Source organism: Typopeltis vanoorti, chromosome 18 (genome assembly GCF_054136105.1).
Source record: "Typopeltis vanoorti isolate ZY-2024b chromosome 18, IOZ_Tvanoo_1.0, whole genome shotgun sequence".
NCBI lineage: Eukaryota > Metazoa > Arthropoda > Arachnida > Uropygi > Thelyphonidae > Typopeltis > Typopeltis vanoorti.
In genome coordinates this window covers 3,953,620-3,976,337 of record NC_143566.1, presented here as the reverse complement: position 1 = coordinate 3,976,337, position 22,718 = coordinate 3,953,620, and the positions used below count along the sequence as shown (strand labels likewise).

Here is a 22,718-nt window from a genome sequence, read left to right as displayed (position 1 = left end):
AGTTTACAGGGATACAGACAACACTTTTGTTTCAGATAGCTATATAAAACAAACTACTTGATAGAATGACTTGCAATTTCACATAGATGCTTATGAGATATGTACCGACTTAAATTCCTCCAAGGGTGCGAATGTCACCCTTGGAGAAAAAAAACTTGCCAATAGTGTTGCCATCTACGATTGAGGCTGAGAACTTTTTCAGACCACCCTTGTCGTATTTGACTGGGAAAGCTGCTCTTGCAGATCTGAAATTTTGGGGCTAATTTCTAGCTGATTTGGTCGCACATTTTTTGTGATTTTTCCAAGTTTGGTTTGTTTAAAAGAGCCATCTTTACTAGACTGAATTGGAAGATCCGGGAACTCATCATTATGCCTCTCAGATATATATATATATATATATATATATATATATATATATATATATATATATATATATATGGTGTTCTAATCGGCTCTACCGGCGCTCCAATTCTTTCAGCGAAAGTTCTAAAAGGACAGGCGTTAATGCGGTGTTCAGAACTTTTGCATTTATGACAGGGTTTGAGGCACTGATTAGCAATATGTCTGATCTCCATGCAGTTGAAACATTTAGATTTAGGGCATTTTCCACCCAAGTGATTGTATGATCCACAACAGAAGTATTGCCGTTGTATTCCAGGATAGTTAACTCTGGTTGTACCGATGTTGAAAAAATTTGGTATGGGCATCTTCACATCCATTGTGAAGGTGACATCACCAAAAAACCAATTTGGATCTTCACTTGATAAATATTACTCTTTCTTTCTTTGATAAATATACCCTTTTGTATATTACTAATCTTACCCCATTTGGAAAATGTCTGTATAAAAATTTCATTACTGTACTCTATATATTCAATCAGAAATCTTTTGATTTTTACTGTTTTCATCTGGCTCCCAACCATAACAGGAATAACAGTGCTGCCTTCGAAAGTAAAACCCTGTAGTAGTTTGTCCCTTGTTTCCACATGTTTAACTACAATTAAATATTTCCCTCCATCATAAGGGCTGAAAGAATAAATCTTATTTGTGTCGACTATCTCTTTTAAAACCTTAGTTAGTCGTCTCGCTTCTTCACATCCGAGAATTTCAATTCCTAGAGTTTGCACCCTTGGAGGAATTAGTATATTATCTCAGGTGGGAAAAAGACTATAACTTCTGCATTTGATTGTAATAAAAAAAAAAAACTTTTGAGTCATAAGACTGAGAATTAAATAATCCCATGATATAGAAATAATTCTACACCACCAGCAAATGCTTTATTCGAGCTACTATAAATGGCAGCTGTGATACCGCCAAAAGTAATCCGTAATGTAGATATTAACTGCACTACCAGCAGGGCAGTCGCCAGATTAGATCGCACCATGAGGCAAACAATTAAATATCGCCCCTGATGGATTATAAGACAAATATAAGAAAATCTCCAATTGTTTTTATGTTTTTATGTTTTCCAAATGTTTTTATTACAACAGAAACATTAATGCAAAATGATTACACAATAATATTAATTAAATGTTTGCTCTACAAGGATATCGCAGAGTAAAACTGTTTATAAGCTATGTCCACCTATATCGATATAGTTGCTAGACCAACCAATCTTTCTTGGGTCATTGCTGTTCCCAAATAATTTTTAATCAGTTTAAGCTTGCAGAAACTTCTTGCCACGCTAACAGGAATTGTTAACAATATCCTTAGGGCGGTGGTTATGTTGGGATAAATTTCTACAAGATTTTGGTTTTATGTATATATATATGTTAAAAATACCAAGCAATTTTAAACCTGGTTTTACTCCATTTCCCAAGTAAGCAAACAGACAAACAAGTCAAGTTTGCACCTGCAAGTGATGCAAGTCTAGCTGATCCTACAGATAGTGCAAGACCAAGGCAACTCGTGGTAAAGGTGGCATAAGCTCTGATCACTAATCTTAATATTTACCCTTAATGCCAAAACATACCTCCAAGAAGGGGATGTATGATGTTTTGTATTAAAGGCAAGGGGCCACTACCCAGACCAGTTTCGACCTTTATCGAGGTCTTGTCAGTGGGACCTTTATTGAGGTCACGTCAGTTATTTGGCATTAAGGGTAAATATTAAGATTAGTGATCAGAGCTTATGCCACCCTTACCACGAGTTGCCTTGGTCTTGCACTATCTGTAGGATCAGCTAGACTTGCATCACTTGCAGGTGCAAACTTGACTTGTTTGTCTGTTTGCTTACTTGGGAAATGGAGTAAAACCAGGTTTAAAATTGCTTGGTATTTTTAACATTTACTATACCCAAGGTAAAATACCTTCTACATTTATATCTCCTCCAGAGATTTTTATTTAATAAGGCTAAAACACCTTATGGCAACTTGTTCTGGTAAAATACTTATAAGCTCTGTATTACTAAATCTTGATATTTCTAGCCTAGCTCCCACTGACGAGACCTCAATAAAGGTCGAAACTGGTCTGGGTAGTGGCCCCTTGCCTTTAATACAAAACATCATACATCCCCTTCTTGGAGATGTGTTTTGGCATTAAGGGTAAATATTAAGATTAGTGATCAGAGCTTATGCCACCTTTACCATGAGTTGCCTTAGTCTTGCACTATCTGTAGGATCAGCTAGACTTGCATCACTTGCAGGCACAAACTTGACTTGTTTGTCTGTTTGCTTACTTGGGAAATGGAGTAAAACCAGGTTTAAAATTGCTTGGTATTTTTAACATTTACTATACCCAAGGTAAAATACCTTCTACATATATATATATAATTTGATAAAATTTGGCCGAAAATTGCCACGTACCCCCGGGGCATGCATACCACACTTTGAGAAACATTGATCTAATAAGTAGGTTCTAAAATGTTTAATTTTAGTATGTATAACTAAATTTTTTTTTTTATTATTAAAATATAATAAGCACATGAACAAAATTAAACTGTATATTTGTAAAATATCTTGTTGCCGTAATACTACCTCAAACAATTCATTCAGGTCCTCTATCATTTCCATTTTATCTCCTTTCAAATCATTCGTACCTACCACCACTATCATTTCTTTCAGCCTTTGCTTTTGCTCCCTAATAGACTCACGTATTACGGTAGAAGGAAGGCCATAATTGCAAATGACTTTATGCATGGGTTACGCATGATGAGTGGTGTGGAATTTGTGGACGTGTGGAGTGAGTTCGATGGGCGAAAGGATCCACATAAGATGGATGGTTTACATTTGAATGGATTCGGTATAAGGAGACTTGAAAAAGTGTTGTTGAATGAAGTGGATGTGCAGAATCAAGGAAACTAGATTTATTAGGGGGGGGAGTAGATATGCAGACCTTATGGAGGCAGTTGAGTGTATGAATGAGTATAATATGCCTGAGCGAATAAGGACAACAAATCAGATTGGGATAGTTAGTATAAGGCATCAAGGTAGGGATGAGGCTAAAGGGGGTTGCAATTCATGTATACTAATGCCAGAAGTATTAGGAACAAGAAGGAAGAATTTTTGGTCTTGGTTGGCACTTCCAGACCACAGGTTATTGGCATTAGTGAAACATGGCTGACAGAAGATGACACAGCTAGTGGGATTGAATGTGAAGGGTATGGTGTGTTCAGGAGTGACAGGGAGAATAAAATGGGGGAAGAAGTGTTATTGATGATAGCTGATGAGCTGCAGCCAATGAGAATAGAAGTTGAATTGCAGGATAGAGAAAAGAGCACATTTGAGGCCATTTGGTGTGAGATTGAGGCTAGCAGAACAAAATATACAATTGGGTGCTGCTATAGACCAGGTGATGGAAAAGATGGTGGAGATAGTATGCATAAGCAAATAGAAGAAATGAGTGGAGGAGAGGACACACGGGAGGAAGGAATTGGGTTTTATGCAGTTATTAAGGAATAACTATCTGCGACAGCATGTAATGGAAAATACTAGGGGTCAGAGAGTGCTTGACCTAGTAATTGCATCTGAGGATTTTGACTGTAATGAATATGACCACATTGCCACCAATTGGTGAGATCATAGTGTCATAGGGTCTTGACTTGGTCTTGATTGATCATAGGGTCTTGACTTGGGAGGTGGCTAAAGTTGTGGAATTTACAATTAAGAAAGAGTACATATGGAATTATCGGGCTGATAAGTATGACAAGCTTAGGAGTTTGATTGGTTCAGTACCATGCCATGTAAAACTGCAAGGGCTGGATGTTGATAGTGCATGGGAAGCATTAAGAAGAGTTTGCAGGAGGCAATGGCTGACTGTATACCTAGAGTCTGAATAATAAATCAAGTAGGGATTAAATGGATGAATAACATCATTAAGCTTGAGCTGAAAAAAAAAAGAAACAACTGTGGAGGGAATTTAAGGAGAAAGGTGACCTGCAGGCACATGAACAGTATAAAGCCCAGGCCAGAAGAGTAACGTGTGGTAAGAAAAGCAAAAACGGATTATGAAAGAACATTAGCCATGCAGGCTAAAGAGAATCCTAAACAGTTTTTTTGATATGTTGCAAGTAAAAGAAAAAATGTATACGGCAGATTGATTTTAAAGAATGCCGATGGTAGGGAAGTAACCGAATCAGCTGATACAGTAGAACTACTGAGTGAGCACTTTGCAAGAGTATATCATCCATGTGGTGACATTGCAGAAATGGAAGAACAAATAGCTTATACGGGAATTGTGGTGAATGAAGTGGAGGTGAATAGTCTATTACAAAACCTCAATGTCAACTCATCTGTGGGACTGAATGGTATACCAGCTCGTGTCGTATGAGAAGCGGCTAAAAAATTGTCAGTGCCTTTGACCATTTTGTTCATTTTGAGTCTCGGGTCTGGGTTAGTCCCAAGGGGGTGGAAAGAGGGGAAAATAGTTCCACTGCATAAAGGAGGTTCCAAGACTGCTGTTGTAAATTACTAGAAATCGTTGTCAAGGTCTTGGAGAAATTAGTCAAGAGGAAAATAAAAGATTGGATAGATGAAAATATGATACTGTATGGGGAACAGCATGGTTTTGTGAAGGGTAGATCATGCCTCAGTAACTTGCTCATGTTCTATAACACAATGACGGCTGAACTGGATAAGGGTAATGGGTTTACAGTGATTCTACTGGACCTTGCTAAAGCCTTTGATAGGATACCACATGGAATTCTAATCAGTAAACTGCAGCATATGAGAATGGATATAGGGTTAGTGAGATGGATAAGAGGGTGGTTGACGGAGAGATATCAGAGAGTAGTTTATTCAGGAGTAGAGTCCAAAAGACGGCCTGTGACTAGCGGTGTGCTGCACGGTTCTGTTCTTGGACTGCTACTGTTTAATTTGTTCATTAACGATATAGGAAAGGATCTGAGATTAAGTGTTCATCTGTTTGCAGATGATGCAAAGTTAGGTAGAGCAATAGTGAATGCTAAGGATGTCAAAATTTTGCAGGATGATTTGGATAGTTTGGAGGACTGGGCTAAGGAAAATGGATGTCAATTTAATGTGGAAAAATGTAAGGTTTTGCATTTTGGGGTGAAAAGATTAGCAGCAGTATATCACATTGGTGGAACTGTACTCCAGGAGATTGGCGAGGCCAGGGATTTGGGAATGTTTTGGAGTTGAAATTTAGGGGACACATCACAAAAGTGGCAAAATCAGCTCATCAAATCATTTTAACGAGCAGAGACAAACAGGTTATTGTTCCTCTGTATCGAGCCTTGATAGACCCCATCTAGACTACTGTGTCCAGATATGGGCACCATGGTTTCTTCTCGATATAGGAAGGAGGTGGAGAGGATCCAGAGACGAGTGACCAAGATAATAGCAGGACTATGGAATGAACCTTATGAGAACAGGTTGAAGATTTGTGGGCTGCAGAAATTGGTTGATAGGCGGAAAAGGGGTGATATGATTGAGACATTCAAATTACTGAAGGGTTTCTATAAGATCAATTCAGAAGATATTTTTGAGAATAGGACTGGTAGTGGGAGGACTTGGGGCCATCCATGGAAGCTTGGTAAGAGTGTGGTTAGCAAGGGTGTTAGAGCTAGGTTTTTTACTTGGAGAGTGGAAAATGAGTGGAATAAGCTGCCAGAATCTGTTGTGGGTGCCATGACTGTAAATGAGTTCAAGAAGAAGTATGATATATACTGTGTGAATGTTGAATAGTTGTTCTTGACATGATGTGGGCCTCCCTCGATGAGTCTAAGGACTCCTTGGAGCTGCCTGTAATAATAATAATACGGCACCTACCGCAATATGGCTGAATGAGCGGCCTTATTCAGCCATAAGGCTGCTCATTCAAAAGCGCTGCCATGAGGCAGGCTGCCTCTATGCTACACCCTGTCAATGATACAGACTACCAGCAATCTTAATATTTATTTTTTAAAAAAACAGTACTAGTGGGGACAAAATCACCACTAGCACCAGTAAAATAAAATTAAAGTGAAAAACAAACAAAACAAAACCAACGTACTTATCTTTCCGAAAATCGAGATTTCATCAGTGGAAGCCAGACCCAGAAGTGATGCCAAGTTCTAAAAAGAACAGGGCGATGGACTGGGTCCTTGACTCTTTATCCCGTCATCTGAATGAAAAGAATCTGTGTGGATGGAGTGTTATTGAGCTAAAAGCTTTAGTCATGGCTGAGTAACGGCATTAGCCGAGCCTCAGTTAAAACTTCATTGGCTACAGCATTGCCATCCGCTACGCTGGAAGTCCTAAAAAGGACCAGGTGATCTTCTAACCCCCCACTTAAGTGATGCCAAGGCATGGTGCTTTACAGGGATAGCATCCCTATCTCCGGAAGAACCGATTCCAAGTAGCCAAACCCTTACAAAGAAGAGACAATGCTTCCCGGGACTCCTGTTGACTTCTCCGAGTTCGGTTGCGTTACCGCACTTGGCCCCAAAACCAAGTGGAAGAAGAGGAACTAAGATAATACTGGCCTCCAGAATTGGTTATGCAGATAGATAGAGGGAATGTTACACGAAGAGTCTAGTACACAGGAGGATGAGGAAAGGCAATATGATTGAGTCATAAGTCAGTAAGAATATTTGTACCAAAGTAATACAGAAGAGAAGATATTTTTCACAGAGGAGAGGGAGACAAAATTAGAACAAGAGAATAAATTATATTATTGGTTTGATCTTTTATCCAAGATCAAGCAAGTATAAGCAAACAAAGCTGACACGTGAAGTTACTTCACGACTTGCCCACTTGTATATAGAGGCTAATGACTTCACATCAATTGCCATAGTATCCCATAATGTCATGCACATATCCTTACAGACATATATAATGCTATGCATTATGGGAAAGGCCACCCAGACTGCATTACGTCTGGTATCACTTTTTTTGTCTGGTTCCCACCGATGAGACCTCAATAAATGTCGAAACTAGTCTGGGTAGTGGCCCTTCACACAATGCTATGCATTATGTGAAGATATGTTCATTGCATTATGGGATACTAAGGCAATTGATATGAAGTCATTAGCCTCTATATACAAGCAACCCAGTTGTGAAGTGACTTCATGCACAAACTTTGTTTGCTTACACTTGGATAAAGGATTAAACCAAAATTATAACTTCCTGGCATTTTTAATTTATAGTATAACCAAGTGGAAGAAGAGTAACTAAGATGATACTGGCCTCCAGAATTGGTTATGCAGAAAGATAGAGGGAATGTTAGATGAAGAGTCTAGTACACAGGAGGATGAGGAAAGGCAATATGATTGAGTCATATAAGTCAGTAAAAATATTTGTACCAAAGTAATACAGAAGAGAAGATATTTTTCACAGAGGAGAGGGAGACAAAATTAAAACAAGAGAATAACCCTGAAAGTTGTATATATAAGGAGGAAGGAAATGAGGAGTTAAGGTAGTATGATGGTTTGAATCTCATTGTGTTTGTGAAAGTCATTAGGTAATAAACGATTTTCACTGCCTTGCATATTATCAGAAACTAATCATGAAAACATTCTATGTTTGGTCACTACAGTAGGTCAGCGCTTCCCAAACTGTGGGCTGCGGCCCCCCTTGGGGCCATAAGTTTTGTTGAGGGGGGGGCGTGAAATAATGAAAACAAATTTAAAATGTTTTAAGACTAAATAGATTTTTTTTTAATCTTAAAAGGAGTGTATTTAATTTTTATTATTTCTATTTTGTTCTTTTTTATTTTTTAATGGAAAAAATCACACAATGGTGTTGGTTCACAAATTTTGCTTCTTGCTTATTTCGGTATATTAGTAAATATATGTTTATTCATATAAGTTTCATTTCAAAGGTATTGATAAGAAGTACAAAAAAGATTACAAATGCAAAATCTTGAATATATGCATTGAATATAAATACAATAAATATTATAATAATATATGTCTGTATTATGATTTCTTTTCGATGGGGGAGCAGTGAAATATTTTAATTTTTCCAAAGGGGACCTTGGCATCCATAAGTTTGGGAAGGACTGCAGTAGGTAACCAGAACTATCAGCATACTCATTCTATAGTTTGCCAATTCTGTAGGTCAGACTGAACTAACAAAATAATTGAATATACAAACAGTAAAGAAATGATTTTCCCTCAATGTTCACTTTAGTAAGTGCAGGAATGGCAAACCCAAGGTACCTGATGTTGGACCATGCCTTACTTCATGTAATATACATCTGGTATGTCATCTGTATTTTCTTTTCTTCTTGCTTCTCCCACCCAATTCTAGTAGATTATTTGAGGGCTATGGGTGAATGTTTCCTATTTCTTTTTGTTTTATGCCTTCTATGGCTCATGGTGACCCTGTATTCATCTTCTGAAATGATGGTTGAAATCAAGACAAATTATAGCACTCCAATGGAGCATGGAGTGAGAGAGAGAGAGGGAGAGGTGCAAATTATCGCAAATGTTATTTAACTTCTTCCTCAAATATGCTGTAAATAAAGCCCTGGAGAACTGTGTTATTGGAGTGATGATAGGAGGAAAAAAGAATAAACCATCTGAAGTTTGCTGATGATATTGATCTTCTAGCAGAAAACAAATCAGATCTTCAGGAAATCATGACAAAATTAGCTTATACTAAAAAAATATGGCTTAACCATGAGTATTTAAAAATTAAAAACAATGACAAATATCTGTGCTTCTGACCAAGAAGGAAGTGCTGTTGCAGAAACTGAAAAAAATCCTACTACTACCCATAGAAGTTGATCAGTTTAAATACCTAGGCAATATCTTCAATAAAGATGACAGATCAAGACAGAATATTAGAACAAAAATTGCAAAAGCAACAAGCACTCCTAAAACTAAATTCACCATTGACAGATAACAAGCTTACAATTACCAACAGATTACGCCTTATTGACATACTAGTTAATTCAGTACTTCTATATGGAAGTAAAACTTGGACCCTCCTAAAAGATGATGCTGGCATTTGAAATGAGGCTATAGACAACTCCTAAAGATACCAAACGAGGGTGGTCTGAAAAGTTCTCGGCCTCAACCATAGATGGCAACACTATCAGCAAGATTTTTTTTTTTTCTAAGTTGGTACATCTGTCATAAGAATCCATGTGAAATTGCAAGTCATTCTATCAAGTAGTTTGTTTTATAATGTTGTCTGTATCCCTTGAAATGGATAAAATTGAGTATCGTGCAGTTATAAAATTCTTTGCAAAAGAAGGTTTAACGCCAAAAAACATTCATTCGAAGTTCATAAATGTTTATGGGCACTCTTTTCCTTCGTTTTCAACAATTAAGAAATGGGCTGCCAAGTTTAAATGTGGCCGTACCAGCCTTGAATATGATCCACGTGAAGGACGTCCAAAAAGTGTAACAACACCAGAAATCATTGATCAAGTGCACAATATGGTATTGGATTACTGGCGAGTCAAAGTGCATGAAATTGCTGAGACTATAGGCATTTCAAAAGAACAATATCAATGTAGGATATATTTTGCATGAAGAATTGCATATGAAAAGGCTTTGTACAAGATGGGTGCCGTGCTTGCTTACAGCAGATCAAAAACGCACTTGCATGAAAATCTCTGAACAGTGCATGGAGCATTTTAACAAGAATAAAACTGATTTTATGAGTCGATTTATTACTGTGGATGAGACTTAGATTCACAATTACCCACCAGAATCCAAACTGCAATCAAAACTGTGGACAGAAACCGGTTGTTCTGCACCAAAGAAGACAAAGTCGGTTCCATCAAGTCATGACATCGGTGTTTTCAGATGCTAAAGGCATTTTGTTTATTAATTATCTTGAAAAGGGTAAAACAATAACTGTGGAATATCATTCCGATCTTTTAACCAGACTAGATGAAGAAATTTGTGAGAAAAGACCCAGTTTGCAGAAGAAAAAAAAATCATCTTTCATCAGGACAATGCACCTGCCCACAAAGGCGTTTTGGCAATGGGAAAATTAAGGGATCTGCACTATGAATTGTTGGAACATCCACCCTATTCCTCAGATTTGGCTCCCTCTGACTTCTATCTCTTCCCAAAACTAAAACACTTCTTTGCTAGTCAGCATTTTTCTTCGAATCAAGAGGTGACTGCAGATGTAGTGGGGTATTTTGCAGATCTTACTGAGAACCACTACAGGGATGGGATTATAGCACTGGAGCATCACTGGAATAAATGTATTAGTCTTAAGGGAGATTATGTTGAAAAATAAAAATAATTTTGAAATTATAAATTTGTTTTTTCATTGTTAGGCCGAGAACTTTTCAGATGACCCTCGTACACTGATCACATTACAAATTTTTGAAGTAAGATAAAGAATCAGTTCTTTTGCTGGTCCAAGAGATAACATCACAACTAAGATTTGAAGGAAATGACTTATGTGACTTGGTCAGATAAGTTGTTTTCTTCAGCAGATTAAATGGTCTGCCAATGTAAGTTCTTGAAGGACTTATTCCAAAAAGAACAAATGATTTTACATGCAGTTTACTTTAATGGAAGGAAATGTTTTATTTAATTAAATTAAATAAAAAAACTCATAAATTTAGATTTATACCAAGAGCTCTTGTCTGTTCACTTTTCCATCATGATTGGTATCTATGTTTTCTCGAAATTCTGTTATTCGTTCCTGCTTCCATTCATCAGCTGTCTGTCCACTATTGTCATTTGGAGGCATTTCAGCAAACTCTTCTTCTGTCAGTATTTCATCACCATCTACATCTATAAGTAATAATAACTAATAATTAAAATGTTTGCAAGAATATTTCTTAAGTGTTTATGAAATTTTATTGGCAATATTCAGATCTTTGTAAAAGCAGATGGTAAAAGCACATGATAGCATCTTGATATGTATTACCTCACAAGTGTAATTAGATAATGGTGCTACCAATTTTAAACAGTAATACTGAAAGCAGAAATTTCCAGAAAATGTAATAAATGGAGATTTACAATTCTGGAGATACTGCAAATGTTAATAAATATAAAGTTTTGTGCTTTATAGAAATCAAAGCAGTTGTGTGCTTTATAGAAATCGAAGCAGTTGTGTGCTATATTGATAATGCTGTGCTACTGGAAGTTGAGGAAGTATTGATGTTAAGGTGATAAACAAAAAAATTCAGGAAGCAATGAAGAGGTGAAAATGACATAAGAATAGTGTGATAGTGAGAAAGTGATGGAGGTCATCCCATTTGATATGACTGCATACGGAATGATATCAAATAGGATGGCATCTGTCATTTTTCATTTTCATATCACTGTCTGATTATTGTTTCTTCCCTCCCGATCCATATGTTTCTTCCCTCCCGATCCTGTCCAAATTGCATTCAACATCCCAAACCACTAACCAAGCCTTCTTTCTGCAGAAAGTATATCAAAACCATGAAAACAATTCAGCATATGCCAAAGTGGATTGCGACAAAAACTTCAACTTCATATTCAGCATATGCAAAATCATCAAAAAATCAAAATCAACTTGTAAGAGCTAAATGCAGAAAATCTGCTTCTGCTCAAACATCAGTCAAGTCCCTTCACCAACTTTTTTGGCAAAACTTCTGTCTTTTCATCTTCTCTCTCTCTCTGACACACACACACCTGGATGGTCCTCATCTTAACATCAAAATATCATCCTTGTGACATAATTCTATAATTCAACTCTGCACATATGGTTTAGACAAATCACCTCCAGCTATACCAAGAAACGATTGCTGCATGAACTTTCCCCATAAAAATATAAAAAATAAATATTGAATAGTTGCTCTGGTGTAATTGGATCTATGGGTTTCCATTACTGAAAAACAAACATGATACAGTGAAAAGAAATAATATTTAAATAAATGAATATTTAAGAGATATTTTTATTTTGATTAGCTCAAAAATGTGTGCAAAATTAAGAGAGTAATGGGAATTTCAAATGCAGCTATCAGTTGCATTTGAGTGTTTCAGCATGTTCTTCAACATCCAGGTAATCTGATGAGCTATTCTGCCCACTTTTGCAATATGCCTTTTTTTAAACTTCAACTCCCTGTCAATAATTACCCCCAAATTTCAGACTCATCAGTTTCCTGAAGCCCAATATAATATAATTATATTATACTGGGTAATCAATATAATAAGTCTGTGCGGTTAGCCTAGTGGCTATGCGCTTCGCAACCATATGCCTGGGGAAGGAGTGTCCTAGGTTCGATTCCCGTCGGTGACGTGAGGAGCTGAAGGATCTTCCTCAGCCATAGCCAAGTTAGCCAGTCTTGGGCGTGGACAGCAGGGTTTTTTCCCCAGTTTATTCTGGGGTTTTTCATCCCACAAAGCAGGCAAACTGGCCTTGAGAACTCAACACTACAAGCCATAGGATACACCAAGGCATAAGGCTGACCACCTTATCCTGTAAACGGAGTGAGGTCCGATGATCAATGGACCCTCGACACCGCAAGGTAAAAGAGGGTATAAGGAAGATGATGATGATCAATATAATACACATCTTATGATGTTTTCATTCCAAGGTGCATAATCTCACATTAAACTGGTAACCATTATCCTTTGCCAGTCCTGGGAAACCACAAAGTAAAATGATGGAACAGCATGACATGACAACTGGGGTGTTGCTCAGTTAAACACTGCTATTGTCAGAAAACCAGGGCATATAGCGAAAATTCTGGGATAAATCCAAGAACACATGCCAATTCGACATTAGTAGAGATCAAGATTCACACCATCAACTTAAGAAGCATCAATGGAAAGAAATGGAACCACCAGAATTGGTGTGATTGAAACAAAAAAGACAAAAACAGGTGAGATCTTTCTAAGTAACAAATACAAAATGTTATATTCTGGCAATAACAATCAGGGAAAGAGAAAGGAACAATCAGGGAAAAAGGAAGAGAAAACAAGACCGCACTGCGTGGCAAAGAGCTCACATCCTTCCAGAGGTGTCCCCCCCCCATTTTCACAGAACAGTGCAGATCTAGACTGGAAAGTCGAAAAATATTCCAGAGGAAGGCAACAGCAAACCACCTCTATACCTTGCCAAGAACATTCCATGAACATGCCAAAAATGAGAAAGACCACCGGGCCAGAAGGCATCTAACATGCAACTGGAGAAGAACAGAGGGCTTCCACAAGTAGAACTAGTTTTTATGATGTGTCCAGGTCCAGGTCAAACCCGGAAGGAAGCTTGGTCATGGATGTTGCTGGTTGGAAAAGGGAGGCTCCCTGTTTCATAAGAAACCACAGGATTGGAACTTGGAATGTTAGAAGTATGAACCAAGTTAAGCTGGAAATAATAAAGATGGAAATGGAGCGCAAGAAGCTGGATATATTGGAAATAAGTGAACTTGGATGGACAGGAATGGGCCATTTTCAGTCAGGGGACAATATGGTGTATTACTCAGGACATGAGACAAGTCGAAAAAATGGAGTATCTTTCTTACTCAGGAAAAAGATGGCTAGGTATGTATTGGGTTATAATCCAGTGAGTGACAGAATCGTTTCTCTCAGCGTGAGTGGACATCCAATGAATATGACCATCATTCAGGTTTATGCATCTACTACAGAGGCACCAGAAGAAGACATTGAAGAATTTTATGGCAAGTTACAAGAAGTGATAGATGCAACACCAAAGCGAGATTTATGGCTACTTATAGGAGATTGGAATGCAAAAGTGGGAGAGACTGAGGAACAAGGAATAACAGGTTGTTTTGGTTTAGGTATTTGTAACACTGCAGGGAAGAGACTAGTTGAGTTTTGTGCAGAGAATTCTTTGTTTGTTGCTAACACCTGCTTTAAACAGCACAAAAGAAGATTGTACACATGGATATTACCTGATGGAAAATACAGAAATCAAATTGACTATAATCTTGGACAAAGAAGATGGAGAAGTGCAATTCAGTCTATCAAGACTTTTCCAGGTGCAGACTGTGGAACAGACCATGAGTTATTAGTGGCTATGATACATGTGAAATTACGGTAATTGAAAACAACACAAACGTCGATCAGATATGATCCAGCTGAATACAATATTACCATACAGAACAGATTCAACATACTCGATTTGTGTGAAAGAGAACTAAATGAACTATGGAAAGAGATTAAAGATATAATTGAAACAGAAGCAAAGAAGAATATTCCAACAGTTTGTAAGAAGAAGAATTCCAAATGGCTGTCAGAAGATGCCATCAAAACTGCTCAGGAAGGAGGAAAATGAAGGCCATAGGAAATTTGCAGGAAGTATGGCATTTGAATGCAGAGTTTCAATGACAAGCCAGAAGAGACAAGGAAAAACTTTAACCAGGAATGCCAACAAATAGAAGACCAAAACAAGAGATATTTTCAAAAAGATCAGAGAATTAACAGGGAAGTTTAGTGCCAAGGTGACAATATTGAAAAGTAAACACAAAGGATATCTTACAGAAGCTGCAGACATCAAAGAAAAATGGAAAGAGTATACAGAAGCCCTTTACAGAAAGGACTCTAAACTTACTGAGAAATTTGAAGAGCAGGATTATACACAGGAGCAGTACCACTGGAGAGTGAAGTGAGGTGGGCACTGCAACAGCTATCCAGTAAGAAGGCACCAGGAGGAGATGGAATACCTATTGAGCTGCTCAAAGCCTGGGAGAAGAGGCAGTTAAAATTTTAACAGCTCAATGTCAGTGAATTTGGATCACAACTACATGGTCTAGGAAGGGGTTCCCAACCTTTTTGTTTCCTAGAGCACGTTCTAAAATACCGGTAGGGCGACGGGCACCATCTATTTTTTCAAGCAAATTTTTTGAATTCATTTGTTAAATGAATACATACAAAGTTTACATTATAATCAAATGTTTTATTACTTAAAAGTTTACATTATATAAAAATGTAAATATATATATATGTAAGTTAGTGTGATCTTTGGCATTGCATTTCATTGGCCAGTGCTTCATAATTAGGAGAATATGATGATATTCCAGTTCTTAAACTGGAATGAACAACTTTGAATGTGCGTCTACTTTACATTGTATGCGTTTAATACTCGTCATGTGTCATTAAGGCATATGTCATATAGCATGCCATGAATTGTTGCATGATTATTTCAAACTATACGACACATGGTTGAACAGCGGCGGGCACACACAAATTGGTCGACAGGCACAATGGTGCCTGCGGGCATAGGGTTGGGAACCACTGGTCTAGGGAATGGAAAAAATCAGTTTATATACCTTTACTGAAGAAAGGCGATGCAAGAGAGTGCAAAAATTACAGAACTATAGCACTGATTTCTCATGCAAGTAAAGTCTTACTTAAGATCATTCAGAATAGCCTGGAACCATTCATGAAGAAAGAAATGCCAGATGAACAGGCAGGATTTCGAAAAGGCAGAGGAACAAGAGATCAAATCGGCAATGTGAGATGGATAATAGAAAGAGCACGGGAATATCAAAAGAATGTCTACCTTTGTTTCCTTGACAATAGCAAGGTTTTTGCTATTGTCACGGAAACAAATATTGACTCTGTAGATCATGTGAAACTGTGGAATGTGTTATGAACAATGGGAGTCCCAGAGCATTTCATTATCCTTCTGAGGAATCTTTATTATGAACAAGAAGCTACTGTCCAAACAGATCTTGGAGAAACTGAATATTTCACAATAGGTAAAGGGGTGCAACAAGGATGTATTTTATCTCCATACCTGTTTAACTTGTACAGCGAATACATTTTAAGAATGGCAGGGCTGGAGGAGTCTTCAGTTGGAATTAAAATTGGTGGAAAAAATATTAATAAGTTGAGATATGCAGATGATACCACCTTGCTAGCAGAATGCAAAGAAGATTTGAAGGAACTTATTATGAAAGTTAAAGAAGAAAGTGCTAAATATGGTCTTAAACTTAACCTCAAAAAGACAAAAGTTATGGCAACATGTGAACTTAATGATTTTGAAGTAGATGGGGAGAAAATTGAAGCAGTTAACAATTTTGTGTTCCTATGATCCCGAATTGACAAAGATGGTTATTGTACCGAAGAAGTTAGAAGAAGATTATTACTCGGAAAAAAAGCAATGACAAATTTAAGCAAGGTCTTTAAAGATAAAGATATTAGCCTCGCAACAAAAATCAGAATCGTGAGAGCAATGGTATTCCCTGTGGTGCTGTATGGATGTGAAAGTTGGACCCTGAGAAAAAGTGAAAGAAGGAAAATAAATGCATTTAAATTATGGGTTTGGAGACACTTACTAAGAATACAATGGACTGCAAAGCAAACCAATAGATCAGTGATAGACAGAATAAAGCCACATTGCTCCCTTCAAGCTATGATCATCGAGCAAAAATTGTCATACTTCGGACATATTATGCGAGCAAATGACAGTCTGGAGAAGATGACGATGCATACTAAAGTTGATGGAAGCAGGAGAAGAAGAAGACCAAGAATTAGATGGGTGGATGGAGTTAAAGAAGCAACTGGAATGTGCTTGGAGGTTCTGAAAGACGTGGTCAGGGACAGATCGGAATGGAGAGTGTATGTTCGTGAAGTTGCCAGGAGTCGGAAATGACTCGAAGGATCATAACACAAACAAGGTATAAATGGGACATTATATCAAGCAATACATAGCCTCTGTTTAGGCTGTAAGTCAGCAGTTAGACTTGAAGGAGGTACAAGAAGATGGTTTGAGAGATCAGGTGTGTGAAAAAGGGGCACATTATCTCCACTATTATTTGTTATCTATATGGGTCACATTATGAAGGAGAGTGGTATTAAATCTGATATCAAAATTCGTGATGTTAATCTTCGCTCTTTACTTCATGAAGATGATGTTATAGTTCTGAATAAATCCAGTAGAAATCTGCAAGATTCCCTGATTCTAGGGTATTTGTGCACTGGTAAGGAACACTGCAGAGAGATTTTTCTCCACAGATTTCCTTACCGATGCAAAAGTAGTAAAGGACAGAGGAAGCTGGTGAACCAGTTGTAAAGTGTAGAAAGTAGACCATAATATAAGATTTTATGATCCTTCTGTCTTCTATTTTTTCTCTTCTACATAACTCAAATCTCCCCAATAGCTTTGCTGGTGAATGTCTTCTACATATCTCTTCTTCACATGGCAAATCTAATAGAGCAAAATCATTAACTTCAAGAGCTTCCATAACTCAAGGTATGTCTTGAGTACATACAGGGTGTTCGGGATAAATTTGACAGTTTCGTAAGGAAAAAGAAAATCTTCTTTGTATCTATTAAATTTAATGAATTGACAAAAAAACATTACAGGCAGAGTTAATTACAATACTATCAACAAGATTTACTCAAAATAACCACCATTAGCATCGATCACAGCTTCAATTCTGCTTCGGAACCTCGAACAAGCTGATGCTACAGTCTCCCTGGGAAGGGCCGCAAAAACTGTTTTAATTTTATCCATTAACTGGGCTTTTGTATTACTGGAAGTGCGATTGGTGTCTTTTTCAACTGCGCCCCATACAAAATAATCCATGGGGTTAAGGTCTGGGGAGTTTGGAGGCCAAACATTTGGACTGGTGAAGTCGTAGAAATTTTCAGACAACCATTTTTGACTTTTCCCAGAGGTGTGGCAAGGGGCCGAATCCTGCTGCCATACATACGGCCTACCATTGCCTACTCTTGTTATCCAGGGCTTGACTACAGTTAGCAACTCCACGAACAAAGCCCGAATTCCAATGCCAGGGTTCTTCAACACCTGTTCCTGCAGATTTGCGAGGAATTCTGCTGTACGAACGCAATCAGATCGTCTGCTAGGGATCTTTCTTCTTGCTACATCCTCGTAGTCACCATTGCAAGTCTCTAGTTCATGCCTGATTGTTTTTACTGTATTCAGGGAGCATTGGGCAGCAGTCGTAATATCCTTATTTTGATGGCGGGCACGAATCATCATGATACAAGTTATTCTCTTCCATGATTCAGGTGGGTTCCAGCTATCCATCCTTTCTGACATCTTGTATATGAATGAAGAAGGGTCCAAACTTTTAAATGAAGAGAAGTGTGTGTTAATACATGTAACTTACGGAAAAATATAATTAATTATAAGTATGTCAAATTTATCCCGAACACCCTGTATATCCATATCTCACCAATTAGACAAAGTAATGCTTAGAATAAACTCAAGTTCTGAAAGTAATCAGTTTAAATAGTTTAGAGCAGACACTCTTTAGCATTAATGGCTTGCACACTACATAAAAGACATAATCTTAAATGAGCATAGACTGTGTGTGTGTGGGGGGGGTATAGTTATATATGCTTATTGTATCGATTCTGTCTACAAACCAATTTTGGTAACTGGCAAATCTTCAAACTATCCATTTAGAAAGCATTTTACAGATCTCACACAACCTTGATCATCTGGCTATGAATCTTTTACACAACTTCCACATTTCCAAGAAACCATGGTAAGCAAACCCCTGAGGATAGCAGTCTGGATGCAGTTGTATCAAAGCCTTATAGAATTCACAGAACATGTTGCTGGAACTTTCTCACTGTCCTCCATAACTGATTCATTCCTGGCTTCAATTTCTCAGTGCAACCCCATCAACATGGTACATGGCATGCATTTTTTTTCTCCCCAAAGTAATCATATACCTTGCTGTATTAAACTGACATACCATTTAGTAATGACCACAAAATATGTCTAAAAAACTCTTCTCATCCCAACTACATCTATCCTACTGTGTTCAAACAATATACTCCAGAGCTAACATATGTCCTCAATCTCCTATACTCAGCTTGCACCTATCTCAATACATGGAAGCAAGCATATATCCAAGTGATTCCAAAATAGGGAGATAAAAGCTTACCATCCAACTCCTGACCAACTGCCATTATTTTCTCCGGCATAATAAGGGAGAAGGTTATTAAAAGTCAACTTCTTAACTACCTAGAAGCTCACCAGTTAATCAGTGACTACCAGTGTGATTCCACCAATGCAGATCCATTTTTGACCTCCACCTACATCAGTTACAACTGGACACATTATTATTATTATTATTAAGAGCTACTCCATCGAGTCCTTAAACTCATCGAGGGGGGGGGTCCCTAAACATCATGCCGAGCATTGTCCAACATTTGCACAGTATCTATCATACGTTCTTTTGAACTCATTCACAATGATGGCATCCACAACAGACAATGACAACCTATTCACCACTCTCTAGGCACACTCTTTCCAAGGATGGTCCCCTAGTTCTCCAATCACTAGACTTGTTCTGAAAAATTTCCTCTGTATTAATCTTAAAAAAAAAAACCTTCAGAAATTTGTATGTCACAATCATATTACCACTTTTCTGCCTGCTAACCAATTTCTGTAATCTACAAATCTTCAACCTGTTCTCATAAGGTTCATTCCGTAACCTGCTACCATCTTAGTCACTCACCTCTGGATCCTCTCCACCTCTTCCTCATCGCCAACAAATCCAGGTGACCAGGTCTGTGCAGTAGTCAAGATGGGGTCTTATCAAAGTTCGATAAAGAGAAATAATAACTTACTTGTCTCTGCTCATCATAGTATTCTTTAGCAACCAAGTAATCTAATGAGCTGCTTGAGCCACTTTTGCTATGTGCCCTCTAAACTTTAACTTCCTATCCACTAACACTACCAAATCTCTGGCTTCGTCAATTTCCTGAAGGACAGTTCCATCAATGTAGTATACAACTGGTAATCTTTTCACCCCAAAATGCATAATCTTACACTTTGCCACATTAAACTGATATCCAATCTCCTTTGTTCAGACTGCTAGTCTATCCAAATCATCCTGCAAAATTTTAACATCATCTGACCTAAGTATTGCTCTACTCAACTTTGCATCATTGGCAAACAACTGAGCAGTTCCTCTCAGATCCTTTCCTATATCGTTAATGTACAAATTACACAGTAGTGATACAAGAACAGAACCCTGTGGAACGCCACTAGTTACAGGCCTTCTTCCGGAATAAATTACTATCTGATATCTCTCCATCAACCACCCTCTTATCTACCTCACCAACCATATATCCATCCCTTTGTGCTGCAGTTTACTTATTAGAATTCCATGTGGTATTCTGTCAAAGACTTTTGCAAAAATCCAGCAGTATCACTGCAAACCCATTACCTTTCCAACTCAGCTGTCACTGTATTATAATACATCAGCAAGTTACTGAGGCATGACACAAAACCATGTTGCCCATAATAGAGTATCCCATTTCCATCTATCCATTTCTGTATTTTGCTCTTGGCCAACTTCTCCAGTACCTTGACAACAACTCCTGATATGCTGATCAGTCAGTAAGTTGGGGGTCTCCTTTAAGCAATGGAATTATTTTCCTCTCTTTCCACCCACTTTGGACTAACCCATTCAGGTGGAGATACTGCAGTAACAAGAGAGGCAAAGACTTAGATGGGAACTGCAGTGAATAAAATGGAGGTGCACAACATATTACAGAACCTTGACTCTCTTGCTACATCAGTATCTCCACCTGAAAGATATAATCTTGCAAAGTGTTCACTTAGTAATTCTACTGTTTCGACTGATTCAGTTACCTATATACGTCGGCTTCATTAAAATCATTCTTCCATAAATATTCTTTCTTTTACTTGCAACATATCGATAGAACTATATGGGATTATCTTTAGCCTGCACTGCTAAATTCCTTTCATACTTTGCTTTTGCCTTTCTTACCACACTAGTTACCCATCTTGCCTATACTTTCCACAGCTCTAAAGTGGGTGGAAAGAGAGGAAAATAATAAGAAAGGAAGGCAGTTTGCAAAACAGGCCTTTAAGAAAAAACAGGATTGAAACCCCTGGAAAGTCAACAGTGCACATTTCTCCAAACTTTTCCACACCACATGGAAAAGTTTGGAGTAATGTGCACTGTTGACTTTCCAGGGGTTTCAATCCTGTTTTTTCTTAAAGGCCTGTTTTGCAAACTGCCTTCCTTCAGTCTACCTGTCACCCTCTGTAATTGGATAGCCAGCTTTCTCTCTGGTTGTTCAATGAATGTGACAGTGGACAGTGCACTCTCTCTCTCTTCAAGCTTTGCCACCAATCTAAGAGTGCTACAGGGTTCTGTTCTATTGCCTACATAAATGAGCTACTCTCAACTAACACCAATCCTATCCATGCCGTTGCTGATGATAGCACTCTCTATTCATCCTTCTCATTTGACAAACCATGCAGTTCTCAGGCATCAAGCTCATCTGCAATCAGAACCTTAAACACTGATCTCCATACCATCCTTCAGTGCAGCAAGAATAACCTGGTCAACATTCATGCCACTAGAATGCAGTTCTGCTTTTTCTCTTGCAAAAGGGATCTCAGCTAACCTTCCCTTATCTTAATAATACACATATTGCCAGACAGGATCAGATCTCTCTTTTTGAATTGACATTTACCTCCAGCCTCTCCTGGCATAAACACATCACATCAATAGCTTCCTCAGCCTCTGAAAAACTAGGCATTCTTTTCCACTCAAGAAGCTATTTTATACCCACCCAGCTACTAATCCTAAATAATCCCAAATTTACCCATGCTCAGAATACTATTATTATCATGTGACACCTTCAAGGAGTCCAAAGACTCATCAAGCAAGGGAACCACTGCTCTCCATCTCCTTCACCAACTACAGTGAACCAACACTACCATCCTCACCTACACCAGCACCACCACTAGCATTTTTTGTCTGTAAATTGCGTGTGTACTTAAGGCCAATTTGTCTGTATGTGGGATAAAAAACCTGAGTTTCCGGAGGGAAAAACCCTGCTACCTTTGTATGAGATCAGCTAGCTCACCTTCAATTATAAAGGCCCATATTAAGATTCTTCGCTTCATGACAAGAATTGAATTGTGGCCTTTTCCAATCGAAGGGCACAACATACTGTTGTTCTTCCAATTGCTCTAGGAGGTGCTGTTCACATATATGGGTGAGGGATGGCACATAAAACCTACCCTAAAAATTCTTGATGCTGTCCAGAGAAGATCAATTCAACTTATTGATGACTTTCCCTCACAGGCTCACTTCAACCTCTATCTCACAGATCAAATGTTTCAATAGCTCTGTATCTCTTCTATGGGAATTCCATGATTACTGTTTCAGTGTATTGACAACCATCATTCCAATGCTTACTGCTGGGCCTGTTAAAAACAAGAGCAGCACCTGCCCAACATCCCTTTTTAGTACAACTGCAAACACATCAAATCTGCTTCTCCTCTTCCTCATTTATTCCAGTTACCCTTGTCCTGTAGAACAGTTTTCCTCATAATGTGTTTCCCAACAACTATAACTTCCAGCTCTTTAAAAAAATTGTCAATAGATTTCTTCTTTCTCA

General features: G+C 38.0%; 1 protein-coding gene across 2 annotated transcripts in view; it reads right to left on the bottom strand.

Annotated features, from left to right (window-relative positions):
* Nucleotides 1-22,718, bottom strand: part of myd (stromal cell derived factor mayday) — a 269,325-nt gene that overhangs the window by 58,534 nt on the left and 188,073 nt on the right. For both annotated transcript variants that reach the window (XM_090408335.1, XM_090408336.1), the window contains exon 5: nucleotides 10,984-11,147. In XM_090408335.1, the coding sequence (XP_090264461.1) occupies nucleotides 10,984-11,147 (164 nt within the window). The remainder of the gene's footprint in view (nucleotides 1-10,983; nucleotides 11,148-22,718) is intronic.